The following is a 23,482-nucleotide window of genomic DNA, read 5'->3' on the forward strand; positions in this document are numbered from 1 at the left end:
TCGTTCGTTGGGCAAAGTTATGTATTTGTACCATGGCAGCGGAGTAGGTAGTAGCTATGAAGAGAGAGGAAACAACTACGGCTAAGAATCACAGTACAGATCTCACCCGTCGCAAATAAACTCGTAGATGGGGACCGAGCAGTAAACGGAGGAGTGCAGAGAGCTGCATCCCATCTCTTGAAGGTAAAGGGTTTCGGAGCAAATGTAATAAGCAACGCAGTAGCGAGGACCTGGAATTCCCACATGCTCTCACGCAGAGCAACGCTTGCGTCCGAGACTCTTGCTTGGTTCCAGTCAGATCGCTCGCTCCCGTGCTCCGGAACATCATGCCCGTCCGTCTGAAACTCTGAACGTGACCGAACCGTTGCTGCAGAAATGCTGGCTCAAATAAACAGCAGGGGAATCAATCTTTGACCACGGCTTAACTTGAGATCGGCACGACATGACATTTGGATAGACATGGGAACATGTAATCAGCTAAACATCCAGGGGAGTCACACTTAGAAAGGTTCCTTGGCGATATTCTACTCATCGAGTTGCTACTAGGTTCCCCATGATCCCTCCACCAAGCTCGTAGTGCTTGGCTACAGTGAAACCAGCTTCTCTGGCTAATTTCTCCAACTCTTCTCCTACAAAGAAGAGAAACAAACACAAGCTAGATGTAATTTCATACAGGAGGATAGGAGTACTAACAAAAATGGTACCAAACACTTCCACTGTTCAGAACAGGAAATGCAACCATTTGTGAAAAATAAGTGCTGTGGTCCAGTGTGAAAAGGGAGAAAAAAATGGTGCTGTGTTGTATTTGTACCCTATCAGTCCAAGAGTGAGAATTGTGAGATATCTCTATGTGTCTGACATCAGAAAGACAATCCTGCTCTTTCATGGATGTGTTCTCGGAGAAGGAAATAAACACACAAACCTGTTGCATACTGTGATATGGAGCTTTTCAAGTACTTGTATTCTTCAGTGAGTCCATACCCACTAGCCAAAGGAACTACAACATTGTCGATTGCCCAACTCTGTCCAGGAGAAAATTGAAACATCAATTTGGCCTGTGAGACATATGGTCTGATTTTGCTACAATGTCATTTAATAATCAAGAATTGATCTTTGCCAGGGAAATCAAACAGGCCACATTCATCAGTGCATCATATTTAAGACAGTGCCGCTTCAAATAAAGTACACAGGGTGGGCTGACATTTTACCTGTAATGATGCCGTGAAAAGTGATGAGCTCTTGTTAAAATCAAGAATAGATGCTCTTGATCCTGCGGTCCAAATAAAAATCTATCTGTGAAAATTTATCTGGATTGCTAACATGTGTAAACTGGAACAAAATTTGGAACCTGTACCGAACCTGGTTTCAGGACCCTAAATATTTCTTGCATTGCTCTGGACTTGTCAACCACATTGCGCAATCCATAGCCAACTGTGACAGCATCGAAGTAGCAGTCTGTGAATGGTAAATCAAGTGCATCACCCTCTATCCATCTGCAAGTACCAAAGTCAGATGCAGTCATACCGCTTAGCACCATAACAAGTATGTTAGCCAAGGATACAGAACATTCAACTGGAACCACATGATGTTATTAATCTGCAAATCCTCACATTGAGGATGCTCACTTGATGTTCTCGTAGCACAGCTTCCAGCGTTGCTCCTGACGGTCAGCAGCAGTCTGCAGTTGCTGCCTTGAGAAATCGACGGCCATCACCTGTGTCAGTTGGGTGCAAATTAGACTTTCACTGAGGAAAAAGTTGGCCGGCTAATTTTAAATCTGAACACTAACAGTGAATCCAACACCAACCTCTCCATCCAAGCCGACCTTCTGAGACAGCAGGAACGCCAAATCCCCGCTCCCGCAGCAGAGATCAAGAACCCGATGCCCCATCTTCGCCCTAACCCAGAAGAGCAAACATTTGCATCAACCGATGGTAGTGCAGGGTCATTTTGATCCACATTGCTTATCTACTGCAGTTACCATTAGCGCTGTACCTCGACCAAGAGACGCAGATGCGCTTCCACGTCCGGTGCTGCCCCAGGCTGAGCACGTCGTTCAGCTGCAACGAACAAGGGAACGTGCCGTCGTCAGCAACTCAGCCTGGCATTGCTACCTGCAGCACTAATTTCGTAGGAGCAGCGAGGGGATGGGGGAGAGCAGGAGGTACGGACATGGTCGTAGACGGGGGCGATGCGGCTGAAGAGGGCCTGCCGCTCGCCGGCCGTGGAGGCCGAGCAGCTAAAGACGCCGGGGCCGCGGTGGCGTCGTCGGCCTGCTGGGCGGGAGCGGGACACCGCCGCCGCGGCGGCGGATACGGAAATCGCCGCGGTCACGGTGCCCATCGTGTCAGTTCGCTTGCCCCCGGATCGTGATTAGGATAGGTTTGATATCGCTACGGCGAGTCGTGGAAAAGGTTTGGACAATTTTACCCCTGCCGCTGAAGTTGTGAAACGATTTCGGGCACTCTTTTGTTGCCGCCGCCGCCGCCGCGCGCTGAAGACGGCGACAGATTTGGGGATGGATTTGGGCTCGTGCTACCTCGGCGGCAACGCCGACGCGGTGGAGTTCTGCCCGCACCGCCCGTTCCGCCACGTGCTCGCCGCCGCCACCTACACGCTGCAGGAGCAGGACCGCGCGGGAAGCATCTTCCTCTTCTCCGTCGACGCCGGCGCGGAGGACGAGTCCCAGCGACTCCGGCTTCTGCATACTGTAGAGACCGCCGGCGTCTTCGATATGAAGTGGAGCCCCGCGTCGCCGCTGCTCGCGCAGGCCGACGCCCACGGCCGCCTCGCGCTCCGGCGCCTGGAGCAGGAGGACGGCTCGGATACAGGTTACTATTGTTTGTACCTGCATCTATATTTTTAACTTAGCAAAAGTTTTGTGCCGTCAAAGACTCAAAGTTGGTTCATGACTCATCATGGCTTATGCCAGTGCGCCCTTGCTAAGTTACCATTAGGCATAAGCTATAACAATGACAGCTTAAAGCTAAAGGCAAACTCAGGTGCTTAGGTCTGTGTTCACTTGGTAGGGGGATGATCGATGCTTGCAGAAACATTTTGCATCCTTTTGTCGTCTGGAATGTTCATTTGAAGATCTGCTTGGATTATAGTTTGGCTCTAGAATCATAGCAAAGATTAATCTAGATGCAGAACTTGTTTTTTCTACTCTGTGCTGTTGTAGGTAGCTAGTTGTTGTCTCATAGAAAAGAAGGGTAACTTTCAGATAATTGGTGATAAAAGCAAATCTTGGGCTCTTGCACAGCTTATCTTAAATAATTTCTTGCTGGATCAGAACTGGCCTTTATGCGTGTCCTTGAAAACAGACTTGGTCTTTATATTGATCGCTGAAAAGAAGTGGGTTCGGAATAACTCATGCATATTTAAGAGTTTAAATACTTAATATTTGTCAGCTAACTCAAGTGCTTTCTGTAACCAAATTACACAGGCATTGTCTTCACGGATGTGTGTGCTGAAGATATTTCTTCTTCAATGTGCCTGTACGTGGACTGGAACCAAACTGCTGAGTCTCTGTCTGTCGGATTATCAGATGGCTCACTGTCTGTAGTCTCAGTGAGAGAGGACCGGTTGGAGATATCAGAACAGTGGGCTGCACATCAATTCGAAGTCTGGACATGTTATTTTGATCGCACAAGGCCACACTTGCTGTACAGTGGATCAGATGACTGCTGTTTCACTTGCTGGGACTTGAGAGAAAGCCCATCTAACATTGTTTTTCGAAACAAAAAGTCTCATAGTATGGGTGTTTGCTGTTTTGCTCAGAATCCATTTGAGGGGAACATGCTACTTACTGGAAGTTATGATGAATTTCTCAGAGTTTGGGACATGAGATTAATGGCAAAACCTGTTAACGAAAAGTTGATAAATCTAGGAGGTGGTGTGTGGAGGATGAAGTATCATCCTAGTATTGCAGATGTTGTATTGGCTGCATGCATGCACAATGGGTTTGCCATTGTTAAAGTAGGTTCTGGAGATGCTACGATAATGGAAACATATTGCAAGCATGAGTCCTTAGCATACGGTGCGGATTGGCAGAAAAGTGAAGGAGCGGAGCAGAATGGAAATTCTTCAGTTGTTGCTACTTGTTCATTTTATGACCGCCTTCTCCGTGTGTGGCAACCAGAGAACCTAGCGGAGCTTTAAGGCAAAGCTTCATCTTACTCAATTCAGGATGACTACGCCATGAAGCTATTTCCTGAATGAACCAATATAATTTCATTCAGGTAGCTCTTTGAACCTATGCTTGCTTACTGTAGTCTATCCAGACATTATGTTTGTTTTCAACTAGGCTCATTGATATTAGCATTTGTTGCCAGCTTTCTTCACTGCAAAACCTTAAAGTTTTCCACCTTAAAGTGTTCCATTGATGTTAATCAATGAGAAACTATGTTGGAATTTAATTTGTGTTGGCCTAGATATCGGGGAAAGGTACTTGACCAAACTCTGGTCCAACTGGCTCGGTTATGTCTGTGTTCTTTATCCTGCTTATGACTAAGAAGGGAAATGCTCATTGCATTACCACAAGTTTATTCATGCTCAAGATAACAGACAAGATAGTCTCTAAATGCTTGTCAGTATGAACAGACACAGTTTTTATGGTTGGCGACTAATGTAACATCACGGATGCTCTCTCTGTATGGTACTGGTTTTTCAAACTTGTGAGGTGGATCACCTTAGTAGCTTAATTTTTCCTTTTCTCATTATATATCGACACAGTCATTCCTCAGTTGGCAGCTCTGAATCTACTTACCATTTCAGAAACTAGCATTGAAATAATAGAATCAGCAATGGCTGTGGTTTGAAAAAAATGAATTATTGTGAACATTCTGTACCAGCAAAAACAAACCAGTTTACTAGTTTGTGCACAAACATGAAACATCACGTATAAATTAGGAGATTGTACATCATCATATGCAGCCTGCTTATATTATGAATTAGAACTAAATTTAAGCTATGAATCTATTTGACTTCTGCCATTCAGTGTATTGATAGCATGGCTAAAAAAACATGCACTAGCTGCATAAGTTTTGCTGGTAAAATTAGCTCGCTTAGCTGGAAGTGCAGTGGATATGTTGAACTAATCTTCAGTCAAGCTTTATAATGTTTTCTTGATATTTATAAAAAAATCAACTGCATTTGATGGAGACCGGCAACTTGAGTTAAATACAAACTTTGGTGTCTATGCCTACATTGGAGGGTTTTGAAATCAACAATGTTCATATTCAGTTACTAGTGGCAACCAGTCGCTACCGACAAGGACATGGAACGTTGGTCCTTATCACTCATTGAGTGCATTTCTGTGAGGTTTCTCACTATCTTCACACCTCAGCCATCTATTAAAAGGAGACATAGTTCAGAAATTCTGTTGGTGGTCCACTTGTGCACGCCACAATAGGTGGTAGTGATTTCCTCACAGTCCTAGTGGAAACAGTCATCCACCAAGTACATGTAGGTGGTCTTTGAATTTATTTCTGTATATTTAAGGATAGTTTAGTTGAGACTCGAGAGTGCTACTTGCATGAAACAGAAATCTTGTCAACTTCAATAGCATCGTATCAGGAGCTGATTTAAGTAGATGGAGGGACATTCTACTTTACACTTCAAAATTAGGAAGTGCAATGCTTTGGATAAGCATGAGTTAGTGGCTGACCAGGAAGGCCACATTACTCTAGCTCCACATTGTTAAACGTAGTAGCTCTAATGGCGGAAAGTGCTCCTTTAGCTTTTTGTAAAGGCAACCTTTTCCCCCCTATTGTTTATCAGTAGACTTAGTTCCATATCACTTACTGAATATTATTTGTTGATAAATTATCACTTAATGACACTTACACACCAAGTTTACTCCTACATAGCTGAAAATTTGTTACTACCTGCTATTGGAGAAACTAAAAGTACAAAAACCAATGAAATAACGAATGAAAATCAAATGGCAAAGATGATAAGGTAAATTTTGTACGATGTAAAAGAGGTGCTCAATATTTATACTAGTGTACCCTTAATTGTAAAAGAGGTACTCAATAGTTATACTGGTATACCCTCAGAATTGGATCTGGATAGCACTATATCGGTAGTGCTTGCAGACGTCCAGCTTATCATATGTTAGTTTATGCATTGTTCTCTTGAGTAAAATACTTCTTGATAACATTAGGTTTGCAAGTGGAATGGGAATTTATCTGGAGAAGGAATATAGTCAGAAACTCAGAATTGACATGTGCTGAGGCAAGAACAGCATTGGTGTGACTGTGAGTTCCAGCAAATGAGCACTTATAACAGTAAACTTTGGTTTAACTTTTATTGTCCTTTCTCCACTAAAACATGCGGTGCTGGCCAATATAAAATACCACCATGCAGATTCTCAGTTCTTGCAATTTATTTAGCTGGACAGTCAGCTGCAGACATCATCAAGCTCACCAGGGTATATAAAGTAGCCCTCTCCCCTCCCCTGGTTCACAGCCCCCATAGAGGCATAGACCATGGATGATGCATGGCTTGAGCATCTACATGGTTCTTGAGAGCTAAAGTAGAATGAAGATGGAGGGCGAGAGCTGAGCTCCTCCGCAAGAAGCATTCAGTTTTATGGTGCCTTTCCTGACCTCCCTGGTGGTCAGCTGAGGTACGCATAAACCGGCAAGTCACAAGACGGCAATGGCGAACTCCATCTGGAGTCCTCCCGTTTTTCTTTACCTCTTAGTTGTGTCAGGCGAAAGCGAAATGGATAACTAAGTATTCGTGTGTGTGATGGATCCATGTATACATTGCTGGGCCCATGTTTGTCTCATGTGTACTCTAGAAACATGATACTATGAATGAAAGATATGACAATACTTTGTTGCTCATTGTTATCTTTGTCTGTCTTTGAATCCCCCCATCCCAGGCTTCCTACAGCTTATTTTTCTCTTGTTTTCCATCAGATTTGTTTATGTTGGGAGTGGAAAAATGAGCACGTACTGTTTTAATTCTTCTTATTCTGTTGCAGATATGTTGATGGTATATGGCTCTGTGCTGCAACTAGATATTCCTATTTTTTATTTGTAGTTTTTGTTATTATGTTGTTTCAAATTCTTTTAACACACACTGTTGTTGCTTGTGTTTTACATTGTAGTTCAGCTATATGCATACACTACTACCAAGGGAAAAATCTCTTCTGGTTGATATAAAGATAACTGTTATCTGAATTCTGAAATATGATGATAAGATTATAAGCAATGAAAAGAGAAGCAAGAAAGGTTGAGAAGTACTTTTCCTTTTGGCCTGTCTTAGGAGCATATCTTCTGCATGACAAGCAACAAAGTATTTCTCTACTTAGAAGAAATGACCTATCATACCTGTATTTTACCGCCTTCTCAAAATAGGAACTAAGAACATGCAGTTAGGCCTTTGTTTTAGTGCTTTCGGAACCAGCTGCTCTAGTCAAAGAACTGGAATACCTTGCCCCAAAAAAAGACCTGACATACGCTATCATCTGCTACTAGTCAAATTCATGCAAAGAAGACGAATTCCCAACTTCCAGTATCTATTTGACATGTTACATCAGTTATTGAGGTCTCATATGTACATCAGTACATGAACTACCAAAAAAGTTCTAAAAATTTATCCTTCTTGTGATGATTATTTTGTCCTAGTAATGGGTCTACTGCAAACGCAAGATTTGCAATTCTATCCAATCATAACTACAGCTCCGGAGCTTCGTGAATCATCTGTGATTGTTCTCTCTGCATTGGCATGGAGAGAGATGAAGCCTACTGTTTGCAACCATCATCTCACAACTTCCAGAAACCTTTGCCTGCCTGGAGCAGCGAAGCATACAGTAGCTCGTTCCACGTATCCGGCACTCCAGGCAAGCACCAGTGGCTGCAGTCCTGCTTCTTCACCGCTGCTATCCGTTCCTCCTCTGTGTTATACCACCTTCGGTACGCTGATGGGTGGCCATCTTTTCGGTAGTCAGTGAGTGTGCTGATGTTGAGGTATATCACGGGAGTCTTCATCTGCCTCAGGACCTGCTCCAGGATCACCATCTTCTCAGGGTACTCGCTAAGGTATGTCTGGTTGAAAATTGGCTCCGTCTCCTTGTGGCATCTCCCTCCTGAATTCCATTGCCCTCCCCTGTGGCAAAAGTACTATTGTCAGATGAAGAAGATATGGTACCAACAATCTGCCAGCATAATGGTGATGTTTTACCTGAAATGTGATAGTGAATATCCTCTGAATACAACCTGGGTCCTTCTCGAATCGATGTTCTTGTCAACCCATCTAGCCCAGGTGGTCAGAGCTCTCTTGTACGCATCCAAAACCTCAAGGCTGCGGTACACATGGTTGCCCTCCTGGTAATAGTTCAGCCTGTGGACAAGCAAGTGCTTCAGCAATGGTTGAATGATGGAAACCAAGTGATGGCATTCAGTTCACAAAGTAGTGCGATGGATGTACCCTCTTGATGTTTTGTAGTGAGTCCACCAGTGACCGGTGTTGAAGACGACGATGTCCGCAGTCCGGTACGCCGGAGTCGTCGCATCTAGCTCGTCCAGTTTGAGCTTTGCGTCTTCAGTGCCGTTTGTGCCCTCACCGATCATCTCCTTGACGAGGAATATCGATCTTATGAAATCGACCGAGCAATTGTACTCCTGCAGTGAAGTAACAATGAGTGAAAGAGCTGACGAAATTCAGACTTCCCATAAAGTAATCAAACCTCGTCCATACCCTGAATTTGAAGGAGTAGTATCCTCTGGTCTTGAACTGGTTCTTCCCTGATGCCTCGTACACGCCCCTCTTGTCCCTGACGGCGTGGCGAAGGATGCAGACCAGTGACTCCCACATGTTCCGGTTCAGCGAGTCGCCGACGAATATGATCCTCTGCCCCCTCAGCCTCTCCAGGAATTCAGTCGCGTTCAGCCTGGAGCAAGAAGGCGAAGAGAAATCCCGTAAGATTCTAACAACATATACATCTTATTTTCTTCTGTAGAGATCACATAATGTTCTGTTCAGAGATGTCACGTACCTGGGGATGTCGCAGCCGTGCGGCTGCCACCGCCACTTGAGGTAGTCGCTGTCCGGCCGGCCGTTCTTGTGGCAGTTGAAGTCGTCGTCGATGAGCGCGCACGACTTGGGCGGGTAGAACCCGTAGCCCTCGTCCCTCACCCACCTCCCGTTGAACACGTCGCACTTGGCGAAGGAAACCAGGTCCTGCACGCCCGACGTCCACGCGATCCGGTTGTTGCCGGCGCCGGCGACGCCCATGCTGGCGTTCGCGCCTGCGGCCATGCCGTTCCCTGGCCCGACGACCACGCTGGTGTTCACGCCGGCCATGTCGTTGCCTGGCCCGACGGCCATTGCTGCCGTGACGCCAGCCATGTCGCCGTCGCTCTGATCGGCGAGGAGATCTTGCGACGGGAGGACGATCTCCTTCCGTCGCCTCGGGTGCCTGTGCCTCACGGCTCTCCTGTGCCTGTGCCTGTCCTCCTTCCGCTCCGGCCGTGATGCCAGAGCCGCTTGGGGTGCCGAGGTCTGCACGCTGTCGATGGCGGCGTTCTCGGTTACCTCCTCTCTGCTCAAAGTCCCGGTGTCTGTGGGGTTGCCAGTGGCGATGTCAGTGCTCCTCGCCGTCTGACCGGAGGCACCGACGATGGCGTTGTAGGAAGACCTTGCTCCGTCTTTCCTTCGCCATCGCAAGATCGGCGTCGCGGTTTCCACTTGGGCCTCTTCTTGCCTGGTGCCGTTACCGGCGGGTTCGGCATCGGAACCGAGGGTGGCATTCCCGGCGCTTTCCGTCGTCTGCCCGGACGCCGATGTCGCTTGCCCCGAGCCGACTTCCGAAGCCGGCGAGTCCCCCACCGCGCCGCTCTGGTGCACGCGGCGGGAAGCCGCTGTCGCGTTCCGCGCGTCGCTCTGCTCAGCGCCGCCGCCCGCGGTCACCGCAGGAGGAACGGGAGGGCGGGGAAGGAGCGATTTCCTCGGCGCCGCCGTGGACGAGTTCGACGACAGCCACGACATGAGGATCCCGGACGACGAGGCGGCCGGGGAGGGGAAGGATCCGTCGGCGGCCGGCCCGCCGGCCACGGAGACGTAGAAGAAGGCGAGCGCGAGCGCGGCGGCGAAGCAGCCCACCACCGCCTTGCCGCTCACGTGGCCGCCGCCGTACTTGCCGCCCCGCTTGTAGCTAGCGAGGGAGGACGAGGAGGAGGACGGGGAGTGGTGGCCCTGCAGGTGCGCCTGCAGGGAGCCACTGCTGCCGCCGCCGCCGGCTCGGTCCAGCACCGACAGCCACGCCTTCCTCCACCCTGGCATTGCTTGGGACGCAGCGATCGGCGCGAGTGATCGATCAGTGAGCAGCGCAACCGTCCTCGGCGAAGAGAGAATAGGAGATTGGCGTCGAGGCCGGAACGGAGAGACGAGAGCTGCCTGTCCAAGCAACCGCATGTAACCAACAGAAGAGAATGGATCAACTGAACCCGGGCGGATGGATCGGGTCTCCACTCCTCCTCAGAGTATGGCGGCGTCCAAGGTGGCGAGCAGGACTAGGGCGCCGGCGGGAGTGGGGAGAGGGAGGGGCAGTTGCGGTCAAGGACGCGTGGATGCGGATCAAGGTCGAGGCCTGTTCGCGCATGCAGAGGGCATGCGGTTTTGAAGTTATTACTTTGTGTCCATTTCTGTAGATGGAGCTATATTTTGTTGGGGAAAATTATGCATGGATTTTTTGGTTGCATACCCAAGAGAGCCTAACTAAATTTTGTACGTCCATGACTAAAGTCAGGATAATATCCCAACTTTTGCTTAAAATGGGTTGTTTTGTTTGTGACCAGGCCAATTTTTGTGCACTTGGGTGGAAACCAAACCAAAATTTCGGCCAAACTACGAGTAGGAAACTTGGAACCTGCATGTCATTAATTTTTTAGAGTTGAAATATGGCCAACATGGATCTTCAATTACTAATTTGGCATGGCATGTTGGTCGCAGGAACCAAGCGCACACACAGCAAAATCTGATTCTGAATTGAGCGGAGGAGACTATGACACGAACATAGTTAGATGTATGCCGGAACAGTATTGGCCACGAATATAGACCTTGAAGACTCACTTCATCCCTCAACATGACTGTATTGTTTGGGTAGCTTTTCACGTCAATCTGATACTTCCAACTCGATTTTGACAGGGGTACAGTAGTTGTGGAAACTTCCGTGTCAAATTTTTAAACTTAGAATAGCCTTGAGTTGATAAAAGAACATGCTCAACTGAAGTTTTGGCACTTTTGACTTTAAAACAGACGGTAAATTCAACTGTGATTTGGAAACTGGAACTTCTAATTTGAATTGAAAAAAAAACTTATAGCTCGAAATATAAGATCCAGACGACCACACTTCGATTTGTGATGACAGGAATGGTGACAAGTAGAAAGGAATCTTCGTCATTTCGGCCATTGGAAAAGGCCCATTCGTGTCACCCACGTAAATCTTCGGCCCTCCAGCCCAATCGAACATCAAGTTGCATCGTATTGTCACCGAAGCCCAACTGTAGCACTGGCCTACGAAGCCCAGGGGCCTCACCATGGCCCTCTAGGGTTCCTACTGATTGACGAATCCCAACCGTTTAATCCCCAAACTTCGACATCAGACTGCGTAATCTAACGGCAGCAAAGGGACCGGTCTCCTATAAGGCTCGACCATCTCCCACCATTCCTTTTGACCCGCCGCCTTCACGGTCCTCCCCGTTTCCGGAAGCTTCTTCTTCCTCCTCCATCCCCAGGGCGCGCCATGGCCGGCGGCAACCTGTTCGGGCGGGCGCTGAGCTACGTCGTCAACGAGTTCATCGTCGAGGGCCTCGCCAACAGGTAAGCACGGCACCCTCTCCGCCCTCCCCCGTTCCTGCCCTATCGTTAGATCTGTCTACTGTCGCCTCGCGCGATTTCTATTTCGGGTTCGGTGTTGATTCGATGCGAGTCGTTGCGCTTCGTCATCTGGTCCTTGGGAGGATCGGTTTTGCCGGTCGGTTCCCAACGGACTCGTTCCCTTGAAGCCACATCATCCCGTTGTATCTTGGGCCGACCCTCTCTCGTGTGCCCTCGGAGATTCGCCATGAACGGGGCACCGTACGGCTCTTACATGCATTACTTTGTTATACGTATAGAAAGTTGTTTCGAGCTGCTGATACTTGTTTTCCTTTATTGCTCTTGATTATCTCCACGATCGTGATGAGCCTTAACAGACATCTAGCGATTCTCGCGGTTATTATGTCGTAATGCAAAACTACGTTGCGGTTTTGTCCAAATTGCGTTTTTTCTCTCTGCTTTTGATCATTGTCCCTGGATTGCTTTCGAGTTGTTTCCATGACGATGATGAGCCCTAACAGACCTGTAATGATTCTTGCGGTTATGATCGCTTGACAATGAACATCTAAGGGACTGAGTCACAGTTTTGCTTAAACTTTACAAGTATTTAGGATGTTATCTCCTCCGGCAGGATGCCGAGACCTACCAACAGCAAGTGCCAGTTGACCATAACCTTTGTGGTTTGCGGTGGGACGGAGCTCCCATCTGCAGCTGTTTGATTCAGCTGTACAGAATTGCCTGTTAATTTATTTAGCTTTAGTTTGCCAACTGTAATAGAATGAACTTTTGGCCTGATGCCACGTCTATTGTTTTCACATGTTGATAGGAACCTTGTGAGTGCTTCTCAATCTGTCTACAGAGCTGGTCTCTGTGATTATATTCACTACTTTGATTTTAGTTGATTTTGTTTTGTTAACCCATGGCGATGATGATAAAGCTAAGGCTTGTTTCTCAACATTCGCAGTAGCCGCCCAAGAGCTTTCGCCCCGCCAGGCTTGAGAGCTAATGCTGTAAAATCCTTCCTTGGATGTCTGAGCCATGATTATTTTCCCACATTTTTTCCTGCTGTTGATTAGGTGTCCTGATTAACTTTGGCATGATGTTTTATTGGTAACTATAGTTATGTATCTTTATGGATGTGTAATGATTCTTGTGGATATGATTGCTTGAACTCATGAACATCTAAGGGACTGAGTTGCAATTCACTTGAATTCAAGTTCTGATGTTTAGGTTACTGATCAGCAGATTGTTTCTGATGGTTACACATCTGAAGTGATGTGTTTATGATAACAGTGATGAGTCCTTTCACAGTTACAGACCTGTGATGATTCTTGCGGAAATGATCGCATGATTCAAAGAACATCTAAGGGACTGAGTTGTCATGAATTCTGTGCTCTCGATTCTTTTTATTGTAGGTTTATTTGCTAGTTCCACTTCTCTTGGTTCAGTTCCTACGATATTGTTTTAGTTGGTGCTGCTTCTCTTGGTTCATGCTCATGAGCTTGTTTTTGGTTCCTGAGCTTTGGAAGGTGAAGCAAAAGTCTTAACGGTTCCTCTCGCTATCCGGGGCAGAGTTTCTTTTGATGCTACTGGACGTCGAGGAACTATATCATTTTTTTTGCGGTTAGGAACTATATCTAGTATTACTTATCTCTTTAGTAATGTACTTGCTATTTTGATTGTACTCGTATAGTTTCTTGGTTGCTACATGCTGTTGTGTTGCAGGTTGTTTGTTTGGTTATTTGTATTTACTTACAGTGAGACATGATATTTTGCAGCCGAGCATTCCAGAGGTTTGCTGTGAAGACCAACAGGACTCTTGAGAGCCTATCATCTAAAGGTAGTATTCTCAACCATTGCATCCGGACAGAATAATTATGTTGCTAACTGTGAACATCAATTGAGCACTTATTTTGTTGCTATGCTAAATGGCCTAAATCTGTGTGTCAAATTGCTAGGTTCATCTTATTTTGTCATCTGGCTATTATATTCATCTAACAACCTGATGAACTTGTTCCCTTTTCAGCTAAGGAAGTGAGAGAGGAGCTATCAGAGCAAATAAAGGATGCGCGTGGCCAGAACGATGTAAGTGAGATGTAAATAATTTTGCCTTGTGCCTTATTCTGTTGAAGTGCAGTGTCATTTCATGCTACCATACTTGCTTGCTTGTTTTTAGTGCTATATCTGATCAGATATCTGTTTGCAGCACTTCAAGCGGTGAAGCTGGGGTTCGCACATTGGTTCACCAAGATGATGCTGACCGTGCAATCTTTCCATAGTTTTCCTAGTATTTGTCTGGGTCCTATTTATGGATGTCATTCCATTGATGGGGGGCGCTCTCGACCTGATCCTATTTTGGATGTCATTCAATTGAAGGAACCTCTGTATAGTATCTTCAGTTTCACTGGACGTGATTATCAGACGCAGATCAGGGAACAGTTGATGTCTTGTCCCTCCCTAGTGTTGTGAAATGGAACACTGGATGTCATTCGTGTATTGTTAATAAGATATATCTATGTTGATTATCTGACTTTGTATTTGTGGATATGTGTTCTTGTTGGTCTGGATCAACATGGTCATAATCTTTGCCCTGTACAAAAATGTTACGTTTCTGTTGAAATGTTGCCACTTTCAGAGCGTTTGTGTAGAAATGATTCTTTGGGGGAAATCTCCAGTTCGATTTCATGATGATCTATGTTTGCAACAGGACAGGATAATTGTTGACTTTGCCGCCCATTTCAGTTCAGATATTATTTTGAACTGAAGAATTTCGATAGAGTTTCGCACGAACTGACGAAAATCAACTCGCCAACGCAATCCGGCTATCCAAACCTCCCAAATCGGACGAAATGCGTGCGGACACGTGGCACGACACGAGACCCAAACGACATACCAAGCAGGCAACCGTGCAGCGGGCTCCTGAGCTGTAGAGTCGGGCTCGCTTTCCTCTCGCCCGTGGACCGGCTCGACCAAAAGGTCCAAAACCCACGCGCCGGCCGCCGCTCGCCACTCGGCCGTCGCCACGCTACGCTCCTCCAGTCTCGCCCACGCCGGCGTCCTCCTGCCCCTCCCCTCACCGGCACGCACGCCTCACGAGCCGCGTGCTCCTTTAAGCGCTCGGCTCGTGGGATGCGCCACCTGCTCCTGCTCCGCCGCCTCCTCTCCTCCCCCGCCATGGCTCGCGCTTCCGTCTCCAGCTCCGCCGCCGCGGCTAAAGCCCTCCTCCCCTTAAACCGCCTCCCTTCCCTGCTCCCCGCGTGTCGCCTCCCTGCCCCCGGTAGCGGCCGCGCTTTCCGCGGCGCCTCGCTCCGGTGCTATGCGGCGGCCGCCGCCGCGGTGGCCGAGCAGGGCCGCATCAAGGTCCAGAACCCCATCGTCGAGATGGACGGTACGTTGGACCCCCGCTCCTCTCTTCCCTTCGTGTCGAGCGGGTGTAGGCGTTGGGGGATGATGGCTCTGCTACTTTGCTTGTTTTCCTTTCAGGGGATGAGATGACGCGGGTCATATGGAGTATGATAAAGGATAAGGTCTGTGCCGCTGTGGATTTCTATGTTGTTATCTGCTGTTCTCGATCACTAGTTACATGTAGTTTCATCACTTGGTGGTTTGCTGATGTGAATCGGATGGGACTGAATTGGACTGTGTGCAGCTCATCTTCCCGTACCTGGAGCTGGATGTGAAGTACTATGATCTTGGAATTCTCAACAGGGACGCCACCAATGATGAGGTCACCGTGGAGAGTGCAGAGGCTACATTGAAGTAAGATTTAATTCCTGCCTTTCCCCTGGCCCCTGGGGATCCATGTTTGGACATGTGAAGCTACTTATTGTTGTCAGTAACTCAGTCACCAAAGCATTTAGGAACAAGGTCAGGTGTTTTTCAATGGGACATCCAATCTAGCTGGCTGGATCCTTATCAAAATAAATAAATAAATAATAAATCTAGCTGGCTGGACATTAGTTATTTCTTCACACCGATGCCATAATCATGGATGCATTGTTCAAAGTATGTAAGGGCCTGTTTGGATGGGCTAGAGTTGAGTGCTAAACTTTAGCACCTATTAGCACTCATACTCTTGCTAAAGTTTTTGAGTCTTGGCTAAAGTTTAGCTCACTCCATTAGCACTCCTGTTTGGATGAGCTCATGCTAAAACTTAGCACTTGGATCCAAACACCTCCTAAATATCTTTCATGCACGACAATTACTAACACTTTGGAGGAAGTTACACAAGAACATAAGGTGTTGTGTTTAATGTTCCATATTCTCTTTTTCCCGGATAGTTTTCTGTGAAGAGTATCAAATGTCTATAGTGGTGCACATTTTCTCCATGGCAGGACAAGGCTTTGCTTTTTGACAGTGCTAAAGGGACTTGAATGTTTTTAGTTTCCTATTCATTGCGGTACGTAGGATTGGTATTCTCATCCTGTCTATATATTCTGGTGTTATGGTGTTTCAATCACCCAATCACTATAGATTAGGTTGATTATCTAAATTGTTAAACTTTTAACTCTTCCACTGTTGTTCTGGTAATCATGCCTAACAATCTTAATATCCTGGAATTGATCATAAAAATATAGTTCATACCAGAATCATGCTGGGGGTCTTCTGTGAATTTCCATGTGGCTTTCAAGTACCATGATGCCATTCTATATGCAAGATCATTTTGTACATTCTATTTGTATCTGTAAGATCTCCTTTTGTGCTCTCAACAGGTATAATGTAGCTGTTAAGTGTGCAACAATCACGCCTGGTAAGTCCCTTCGACTTTTATTTCCTGTTTTCAATTATATATCTGGGTTTATTTTTATGCAGATGAGACAAGAGTCAAAGAGTTCAAACTCAAGTCTATGTGGCGGAGCCCAAACGGCACAATAAGAAATATTCTAAATGGTTTACTCTCTGCTCTTTCTGACTTCTAATAAGTGTTGGTTTAATATACTTGAAAATTATATGAAATATCCTAGATAATGATAGCTAAACTGTGTCATTCTTTCTTTCCACAATTGCTCACTGTGACATGCAGGCACTGTTTTTCGCGAACCCATCTTGTGTAAAAACATACCACGTATATTGTCTGGTAAGCAGATTACTGTATGACATGTTCAATGCAACAAGTGTAAAGTTGTCGAATTAATAAAATTGCATTCTTTAGGCTGGAAGAAACCTATCTGCATAGGAAGGCATGCATTTGGTGACCAGTATAAAGCAACTGATATGATTATTGATGGTCCAGGAAAGCTCAAGATGGTATTTGGTGAGCTCTGTTTGACCTCTTTTTAGTTCTATCATAAATGTGCTATGTTGATTTTCTCATCTGGTTCCTTGTTGCTACTGAAAAATCAGTGGCTGAGGGAGCTGAGGCGGTGGAGCTGGATGTCTATGATTTTAAAGGACCTGGTGTGGCATTATCAATGTACAATGTGGACGAGGTATTCTGGAACATTAATAGGACTCATTGCTATCTTCTCTTGAGTGCTATTGTAATGTCCTCTCTCCTTTTTAGTCTATTAGGGCTTTTGCTGAGTCCTCTATGGCTATGGCACTTTCCAAAAAGTGGCCTCTTTATCTCAGCACCAAGAACACAATCCTAAAAAAGTACGATGGCAGGTAGGAATTTCCATCCTTTGTTCTTCGCAGTACGTTCCCCTCTTATTGCTCTTATCACGGAGTCTTATACATGGTTTCATCGTGCTATCTAAACCTGAATTGAGATTGAGCAAGCATTTTGCCTGACATAGGTGGGCCAAGGCATTATTTTTAGGAAAACGGATTACCACTACAATCTTTCCTTCAAATACAGTTACTACTGCATGTTTATCATTACAATCTTTCATTTCAATATTTCTTTCCCTGAACTCTTTGCAAACTAAAAAGTAAAAACTACCTAGTCTGGTTTAGCTTTAGGTTTCAGATGGGGGCTAGAATGTCTTTCCAAAATTTGTGATTGATGGCACTTTCCAAAAAAAATTGGTGATGTGCATCCCTGAATGGCTGCTTATGTCGCTACTTAAGCTTCAATGATGATGGAACTTTAACTCTGTGCATAAAGTAAACAAAATACGATAGCAGGTTGGAATTGCCATGCTTTGTTGTATGTTTTCCCTCTCGTATTGCTGTCAGTCCGTCACAGTGTGCTACGTTTTTTACTTTTTGTTGACTCCTTCACTTCTGGTGTAATGTAATGCTGTTAGGGAGTACTATTAAAACTTTGTCGTGGGTGGTAGTTTCAGTCTACTCTTTTGGCTAGCCCTTTGTGCTGGTCAATCCAGGCTGGTTTTCTTACGGTAGGTGAACTAGATGCCTCGGGCCTTAAATTGTAAAGACTTGTAATTTCGTTCCTTTTTCAGTGAAGAAATTTGGGGTTCACCCCAGTATGGAAAACAGTGTTAAGCATTCTGTTACTGCCTCTAGGACTACAAGAACCTTCTCCTCTGATGCTTCTATAAACATAAAAATCATTTTTAGCTTATTCTCTTAAGCCTGGACTGTGAATGAGCAACATTTCATCTGACATAACTGACAAGGCGAGACTGAGCCTTCGCAGTTGTGCTAGCATGATGATCTTTCCCACAGTGTACAGATACTACCGCATAGTTATCATCAATCTATCCCTGATGTTGTTCTTTCCCTAGTCTTTTTGTGACCTACAGAAAACAGAGTCTGGTGGACATTAGGGTTCAGACAGGGAGCATAATAATGCCCATGATTTGTGTTTTGACTGCTGTTTTTTTTGGTTGCCTTACTACACTGCAGCTAATCATGTGATACCAGACCAGTCCAATATTGACACTTGCAAATTTTAAATGGATTATAGATTCAAAGACATCTTCCAGGAGGTATATGAAGAGAACTGGAAGGAGAAGTTTGAGGAGAACTCAATATGGTTTGTGCTAATTTATCCAGATTTTGATTATGATTGGTTTTTCTCGAATGACAGACAATCTTTAGATCTTTACATGATGCATATAGGTATGAGCACCGGTTGATTGACGACATGGTGGCCTATGCTGTGAAAAGCGAGGGTGGGTATGTTTGGGCGTGCAAAAATTATGATGGAGATGTCCAGAGTGATTTCCTGGCCCAAGGTTTGCACCAGTTTTCTCCGGCTGTTATAAATTCGAATATACTGTCATTATTGAGATGATGTACTTACATGAAACCACATGGTGACAATAGGTTGCATCCATGCTTACCGTGTGATTATTTTCCATGTTTCCTATTTCTTAGCAATTTATTTTTCTTAATGAATGCTTGTTTCAGGTTTTGGTTCCCTGGGTTTGATGACATCGGTGCTGGTATGTTGTGTTATCTTTTGCACCTCTGTAAAACCCATTGCATAAAAAACAATATTACACATTAGGCTGAGCTGCATTTTTTTATTCAAGTAATGGGACTGGGACTTGAAACCATGGCCTCAAATGCCACAAACTTATGATTAGGCCACTATGATGCATAGATGTCCCTAGTCTGCTTTTATTATATTGGATCGCTAAATAGCAGTTTCTTTTCTACAGTTGTCTTCTGATGGGAAAACATTAGAGGCTGAGGCTGCTCATGGGACTGTCACTAGACATTTCAGGCTACATCAGAAGGGGCAGGAGACGAGCACCAACAGTATTGCCTCAATATTTGCTTGGACTCGTGGACTGGAACACAGGTAATCACTCTTGTCGGAGTAAATGATGAATTTCACACATGAGCTTAGAAGACCTATTAGAATCATGTTCTATTTTTGTTTGTTCATCTGTCTGTGTACCTGATAATTTGATAATGGTATATTTTTCTGTTTAGGGCAAAGCTGGATAAAAATGATAGGCTGCTGGATTTCACACACAAACTTGAATCTGCATGTATTGAAACGGTGGAATCTGGCAAGATGACGAAGGACCTTGCACTTCTTATTCATGGCCCCACGTAAGTGATTTATGCACATCTCTTCAGTTTTCCATGTTGTTCAGAAACTATGTTCAATGCTGATATCATTTCGTGTTGATACTCTCTAAGATGGATACAAAAAGATGGTAGCATGTTAATAAACAGACATCGCGTTGAATGATGACAGCTAGACAGTTAAACTAACATCTTTACTTATGTTAATTATAGTTAACATAAGGCATGCCGTATGCACCAACAAGCGATGTGCCATTTGCATTGAGGACGAAATACTGTTATTGGGAACAATCTATATTTTCCGTGCTTATTCTTGATCATCATTTGGAATTTGGGACCAAATCTTCTACATGATTTCTGTTTAACTAGGTTGTGGTATCTTCTTAACATGCTTACATATGGTAAGCCAATAAGTGTAGCTCCATGGTTATATATCTCTTTCTGAATTTCTAAGCAATAGAGATGAGACTAATGTTTTTGTACACTTGAAGGCATAATAAATAACCAGTATGTAACCATGTCGATGATTAAGTCATTGAGTAGGGTCCTGTTATTTTCCCTGGTTCGAGACTGAAGAATCTTATTTGTTTACAGCAGCGTGTTCTGTTATATAACTTGTTGCTTCTGCTGTGCTTTTTTTTACCTTACCTGTTGTTTTCATGAGCATGAATGAGTATGTTTGCTGTTGCTAGGGTATCAAGGGAGTTCTACCTGAGCACTGAGGAGTTCATCGACGCTGTCGCTCAGCAACTGCGAGGAAAGATTCAGGCACCAGCTGCGGTGTAATCTTGAGCTTGGAGCCTGAAACAGAGTGAGCCAGTTTCGCTGTGCATTCGGCGCACATTTTGACCGGGGAGACGAGATGGATCTCAAACAAACTCGTTTTTTTTTGGTGGGTTACAGTTGAAACATTTCATGATTGGGTAAATAATGGTCCAAAGATCAGCGAATTCAAAGCAGCATTGAACACATATTACTAGTTTAGCCGTCCGTTATCTTATTTCCATTTTCCAGAATTTTATCGGACCATATACTTGTATAAGCATGAGCTTGGTGGATCGGTGTCCCTTTCCGCTCTTCTGAATACGCGCTTGAGCTGCAAGGGGTGCAATCTAGTAGTGACAGGTAAGAGAGGTAACATCCATCCACCCAAGCTTGCTAGTTACGAAACAAGTCAAGGATACATCCGATCAGTTACCCAATTGTTAACTGGAGGGAGAGATTTGCTCCTTACAAAAAAGGGAATTTCCTCACGACGATAACTGAGTATCCTAGTTTCAGGCTCATCCAGCACACATTGCAAACCCACTACTGGAGAGAGTGATGATACGGATAGTCCAATTCTGCTGGCACACTTTGCAAACCCACCACTGGAAGCATGTCCGCCAAGTCTGCGGGCATTGTAAAGAAGATTTGGTTCTCCTACACCTGGAGAAACTCCAACACGCGGGTCAGTGGAAACTCCAACAGGTGGCTTAGCGGAAATCCACACGGAAGCCCACGCAGCAGGGCTACTCCTTGATTCTCCCTCATCAGCAACCTCTTCCCCCCTTGGGCACACCTCGTACAAATCAACCCCTGCCTGAATAAATAAGATATGTCAGTTACAACAAAAACGGACAGCCTTTATGATGACTAATGCTAGGACCCCAAATCACAACTGATTTTTTATTGGGAATAACATTTTCTAGTGCGTCGTTGAATTGAATGCCCCCATCCGCTAGAATTTCAACAAATTTGTCTAACTAGTCCAAATGGATTACATTTGTTGGTAAGAAAGAAAAGTAGGAGCCTGTTAGGAAGTACCTCGTCTAGGTAGCTGGTAAAGTCAGAAGTAAAAATCCTCAGCACTGGCATACCTCCGTCTTCTTTGAACGATGACACAACACCCCCAAGGTTCTGTCAATGCCAAGTATATAAAGTTCTGAGGCTTCCATCAACTCGAACTTGTGACTGTAGTCGTAGTTAATGGTAATAGAGTAGCATCGAATCCATTGGCGTGGATCTTGCTTGCCGTCATACCTAGGGATCCCGACTGGTTTAAAATCCTTAGGGTAGGATTTGTCAGTGATATTGGAGGTAAAGGTGGGGAAGCGATCGTTATCGTCGTCGTCATGGTACCTGTCGGGACAGTCTCTTCTCCTTGCCTCGATGATGCGCCGCGCGTCGCGGCCATCATTAATCTTCTGCCTAAGATCAATCGTGGGAGCGTCGTGAAGGCTGGTCTCAGGTGGAGTTTCGTCTTGAGGCCTTGTGTCACGCCGGCTGCAAGGTGGGCGAGTGGATTGCTGTACCTCTTGTTCAACGTTGCCACACGCGGACTGCTGGCCCTGGTTGCGCTGGCGATTGTCGATCCTCCGGTACCAGGGCCTCCTCCACCTCCAGGGATGCGACTAATCTGAGCAGTGTTACCATGGTGTTCAAATCTCGAGGGAAGTTCCGAGTTGATGACACTGGATGCTACCCATTGAGTTGCACGAGCGTGCGCTGAGTTAGATACTGCAGCCTTTGTATCTGGGGGTTAATTGTTGAGTTAGGAGCGCTGCTTCTACAATGGCTCCAATTGGTGTATGAAACTCCTGATTTGCGGCTGCTGCAAAAGCGTTGTTGAGGTTCCTTTGGTGCATTGGGTTGCGAGCGTGGTTTTCCGCATTTCGCCTGCGTTGGGCGCGCTTGGCATTCTTCAACCGTGATATCCTTTTGTGCTCCTCGTTCTCATCCTAGGGGGCGTCCGCTGTACGCTCGTCGGCAGACACGTCCGCGAGTAGTTCATCGTCGTACTCGGAACCCGGCTCGTCGTCATCCGCATTACGAAAGGAAGCCATGTAGACTTGATGATCCGACGAGTTGTCAGCCGTATGGCTGCACTCGAGTAACTCTGTGATGCGCTCTCCCCCTTTGGAGATAGGAGAGAGGGGTTTGCCCTCCTGAAAGGGCAGTTTCTGCTTGAAGGCCACAAGGCGGGAGCCGTATTCGAGTAGTTCAGAGGGCTCTAAGCGCTTCCAGTACACAAAACGGCCTTGCAGCGTAGATGTTATGGTCAAACCCAGGTGACTACCTAAAAAGGATTCGAGGTGGTCATCGGGTTGCGAGTGGTTGTTGAGAACGGGGGCCTTCCAACAAGCGGTGCCTCCCTCGTATGCAAGTCCTTCTCGGCTCTGACTTCAAGGTGTAGTATTGATCGACGAGTACTTTTCATCGAAGATCGAGTAGTTGCCGAAAATGAGGGCCCCCAACAGGCGATGGCTCCCGCGTCCTCGAGTTTGAGCAAACGATCTAAATCCTCCTCCTAAGTCGAAGAGGGACTTGGACTATGTAGCCCCTCAGATCGGTTTGAGTCCGATCCGACTACTACTTGTGCAGCACGAGTTGAAGTCACGTCAAAAACGGACATCCTTTCGATCTGCCTAGTTAGATTGGGGAGCATCAACTCATCGAGGTTGTCGATAAACTCGACAAGGTCGCTACTTCAAGTTGGCGTAGAGGCCTCCGGCTTTCTAGAGTCGACTAGGTGGTTGTTGAAGCCACCCAAGCCGTTGGCGACGCAGGTCCAGAAGCCAAAGACGAAAGTTGTGCCCTCATCGAGCATGGTGCTGGTGAAGCTGAGAGATGCCATCGAGTTCTCCGGTAGATGCTTGATGAACACCCTACCTGGCGCGCCAGCTGTCGGTGTTTTACCACTATGCCCACCGAGAGATACCCCGAGGTGGTGAGTTTATAGGTAGGGTGTCGCTGAGATCAAGAACTCGAAGGTGCGAGG

General features: G+C 45.9%; 5 protein-coding genes and 5 non-coding genes across 13 annotated transcripts; 8 read left to right on the forward strand and 2 right to left on the reverse strand.

Moving 5' to 3' along the window:
- Positions 1 to 400: 400 nt before the first annotated feature.
- LOC112900296 (2-phytyl-1,4-beta-naphthoquinone methyltransferase, chloroplastic) lies at positions 401 to 2,462 on the reverse strand. Its single transcript, XM_025969103.1, has 8 exons — positions 2,173 to 2,462; positions 1,996 to 2,060; positions 1,808 to 1,898; positions 1,626 to 1,714; positions 1,360 to 1,493; positions 1,209 to 1,270; positions 923 to 1,022; positions 401 to 629 (listed from the first exon to the last, which is right to left on the reverse strand). Exons 1-8 carry the CDS (start codon positions 2,341 to 2,343, stop codon positions 529 to 531), a joined length of 813 nt encoding a protein of 270 aa, XP_025824888.1. The 5' UTR covers positions 2,344 to 2,462; the 3' UTR covers positions 401 to 528.
- LOC112900295 (diphthine methyltransferase) lies at positions 2,409 to 6,854 on the forward strand. Of its 3 annotated transcripts, XR_003230173.1 has the most exons (4): positions 2,409 to 2,831; positions 3,446 to 4,241; positions 6,167 to 6,260; positions 6,370 to 6,854. XR_003230173.1 is itself a non-coding variant. In XM_025969102.1 (2 exons), exons 1-2 carry the CDS (start codon positions 2,519 to 2,521, stop codon positions 4,159 to 4,161), a joined length of 1,029 nt encoding a protein of 342 aa, XP_025824887.1. In that variant the 5' UTR covers positions 2,409 to 2,518; the 3' UTR covers positions 4,162 to 4,432. The 3 variants fall into 3 exon arrangements, 1 of the variants encoding a protein (XP_025824887.1); XR_003230172.1 differs by having other exon boundaries at positions 6,167 to 6,854; XM_025969102.1 differs by lacking the exons at positions 6,167 to 6,260; positions 6,370 to 6,854 and having other exon boundaries at positions 3,446 to 4,432.
- Positions 6,855 to 6,992: 138 nt separating this feature from the next.
- Positions 6,993 to 10,296, reverse strand: LOC112900291 (protein trichome birefringence-like 2). Its single transcript, XM_025969099.1, has 6 exons — positions 9,369 to 10,296; positions 9,011 to 9,281; positions 8,713 to 8,905; positions 8,443 to 8,636; positions 8,197 to 8,355; positions 6,993 to 8,121 (listed from the first exon to the last, which is right to left on the reverse strand). Exons 1-6 carry the CDS (start codon positions 10,294 to 10,296, stop codon positions 7,779 to 7,781), a joined length of 2,088 nt encoding a protein of 695 aa, XP_025824884.1. The 3' UTR covers positions 6,993 to 7,778.
- Positions 10,297 to 11,677: 1,381 nt separating this feature from the next.
- On the forward strand, positions 11,678 to 14,414 carry LOC112900297. Of its 2 annotated transcripts, none has more exons than XM_025969105.1 (4): positions 11,678 to 11,835; positions 13,611 to 13,672; positions 13,859 to 13,928; positions 14,039 to 14,414. In XM_025969105.1, the coding sequence occupies exons 1-4, from the start codon at positions 11,759 to 11,761 to the stop codon at positions 14,109 to 14,111; spliced, it is 282 nt and encodes a 93-aa protein (XP_025824890.1). In that variant the 5' UTR covers positions 11,678 to 11,758; the 3' UTR covers positions 14,112 to 14,414. The 2 variants fall into 2 exon arrangements, with proteins under 2 accessions (XP_025824890.1, XP_025824891.1); XM_025969106.1 differs by having other exon boundaries at positions 13,859 to 13,917.
- Positions 12,330 to 12,415, forward strand: LOC112901791. Its single transcript, XR_003230370.1, has one exon. It is a non-coding gene; the product is annotated as a small nucleolar RNA SNORD25 (small nucleolar RNA).
- LOC112901787 lies at positions 12,753 to 12,871 on the forward strand. Its single transcript, XR_003230366.1, has one exon. It is a non-coding gene; the product is annotated as a small nucleolar RNA SNORD14 (small nucleolar RNA).
- LOC112901795 lies at positions 12,942 to 13,032 on the forward strand. Its single transcript, XR_003230373.1, has one exon. It is a non-coding gene; the product is annotated as a small nucleolar RNA SNORD25 (small nucleolar RNA).
- LOC112901792 lies at positions 13,118 to 13,213 on the forward strand. Its single transcript, XR_003230371.1, has one exon. It is a non-coding gene; the product is annotated as a small nucleolar RNA SNORD25 (small nucleolar RNA).
- Positions 13,300 to 13,444, forward strand: LOC112901772. The gene has a single exon (XR_003230360.1). It is a non-coding gene; the product is annotated as a small nucleolar RNA snoR136 (small nucleolar RNA).
- A 369-nt stretch (positions 14,415 to 14,783) lies between the features above and the next one.
- On the forward strand, positions 14,784 to 20,806 carry LOC112900292 (isocitrate dehydrogenase [NADP]-like). The gene is made up of 15 exons (XM_025969100.1): positions 14,784 to 15,220; positions 15,316 to 15,359; positions 15,482 to 15,591; positions 16,545 to 16,582; positions 16,645 to 16,722; positions 16,856 to 16,909; positions 16,985 to 17,086; positions 17,176 to 17,261; positions 17,336 to 17,439; positions 18,647 to 18,715; positions 18,802 to 18,917; positions 19,093 to 19,127; positions 19,347 to 19,489; positions 19,624 to 19,746; positions 20,415 to 20,806. The coding sequence occupies exons 1-15, from the start codon at positions 14,962 to 14,964 to the stop codon at positions 20,506 to 20,508; spliced, it is 1,455 nt and encodes a 484-aa protein (XP_025824885.1). The 5' UTR covers positions 14,784 to 14,961; the 3' UTR covers positions 20,509 to 20,806.
- The last annotated feature ends 2,676 nt before the right edge of the window (positions 20,807 to 23,482 follow it).

The sequence above is a fragment of the Panicum hallii genome, chromosome 7, assembly GCF_002211085.1.
Source record: "Panicum hallii strain FIL2 chromosome 7, PHallii_v3.1, whole genome shotgun sequence".
In the NCBI taxonomy this organism is placed as follows: Eukaryota; Viridiplantae; Streptophyta; class Magnoliopsida; order Poales; family Poaceae; genus Panicum; species Panicum hallii.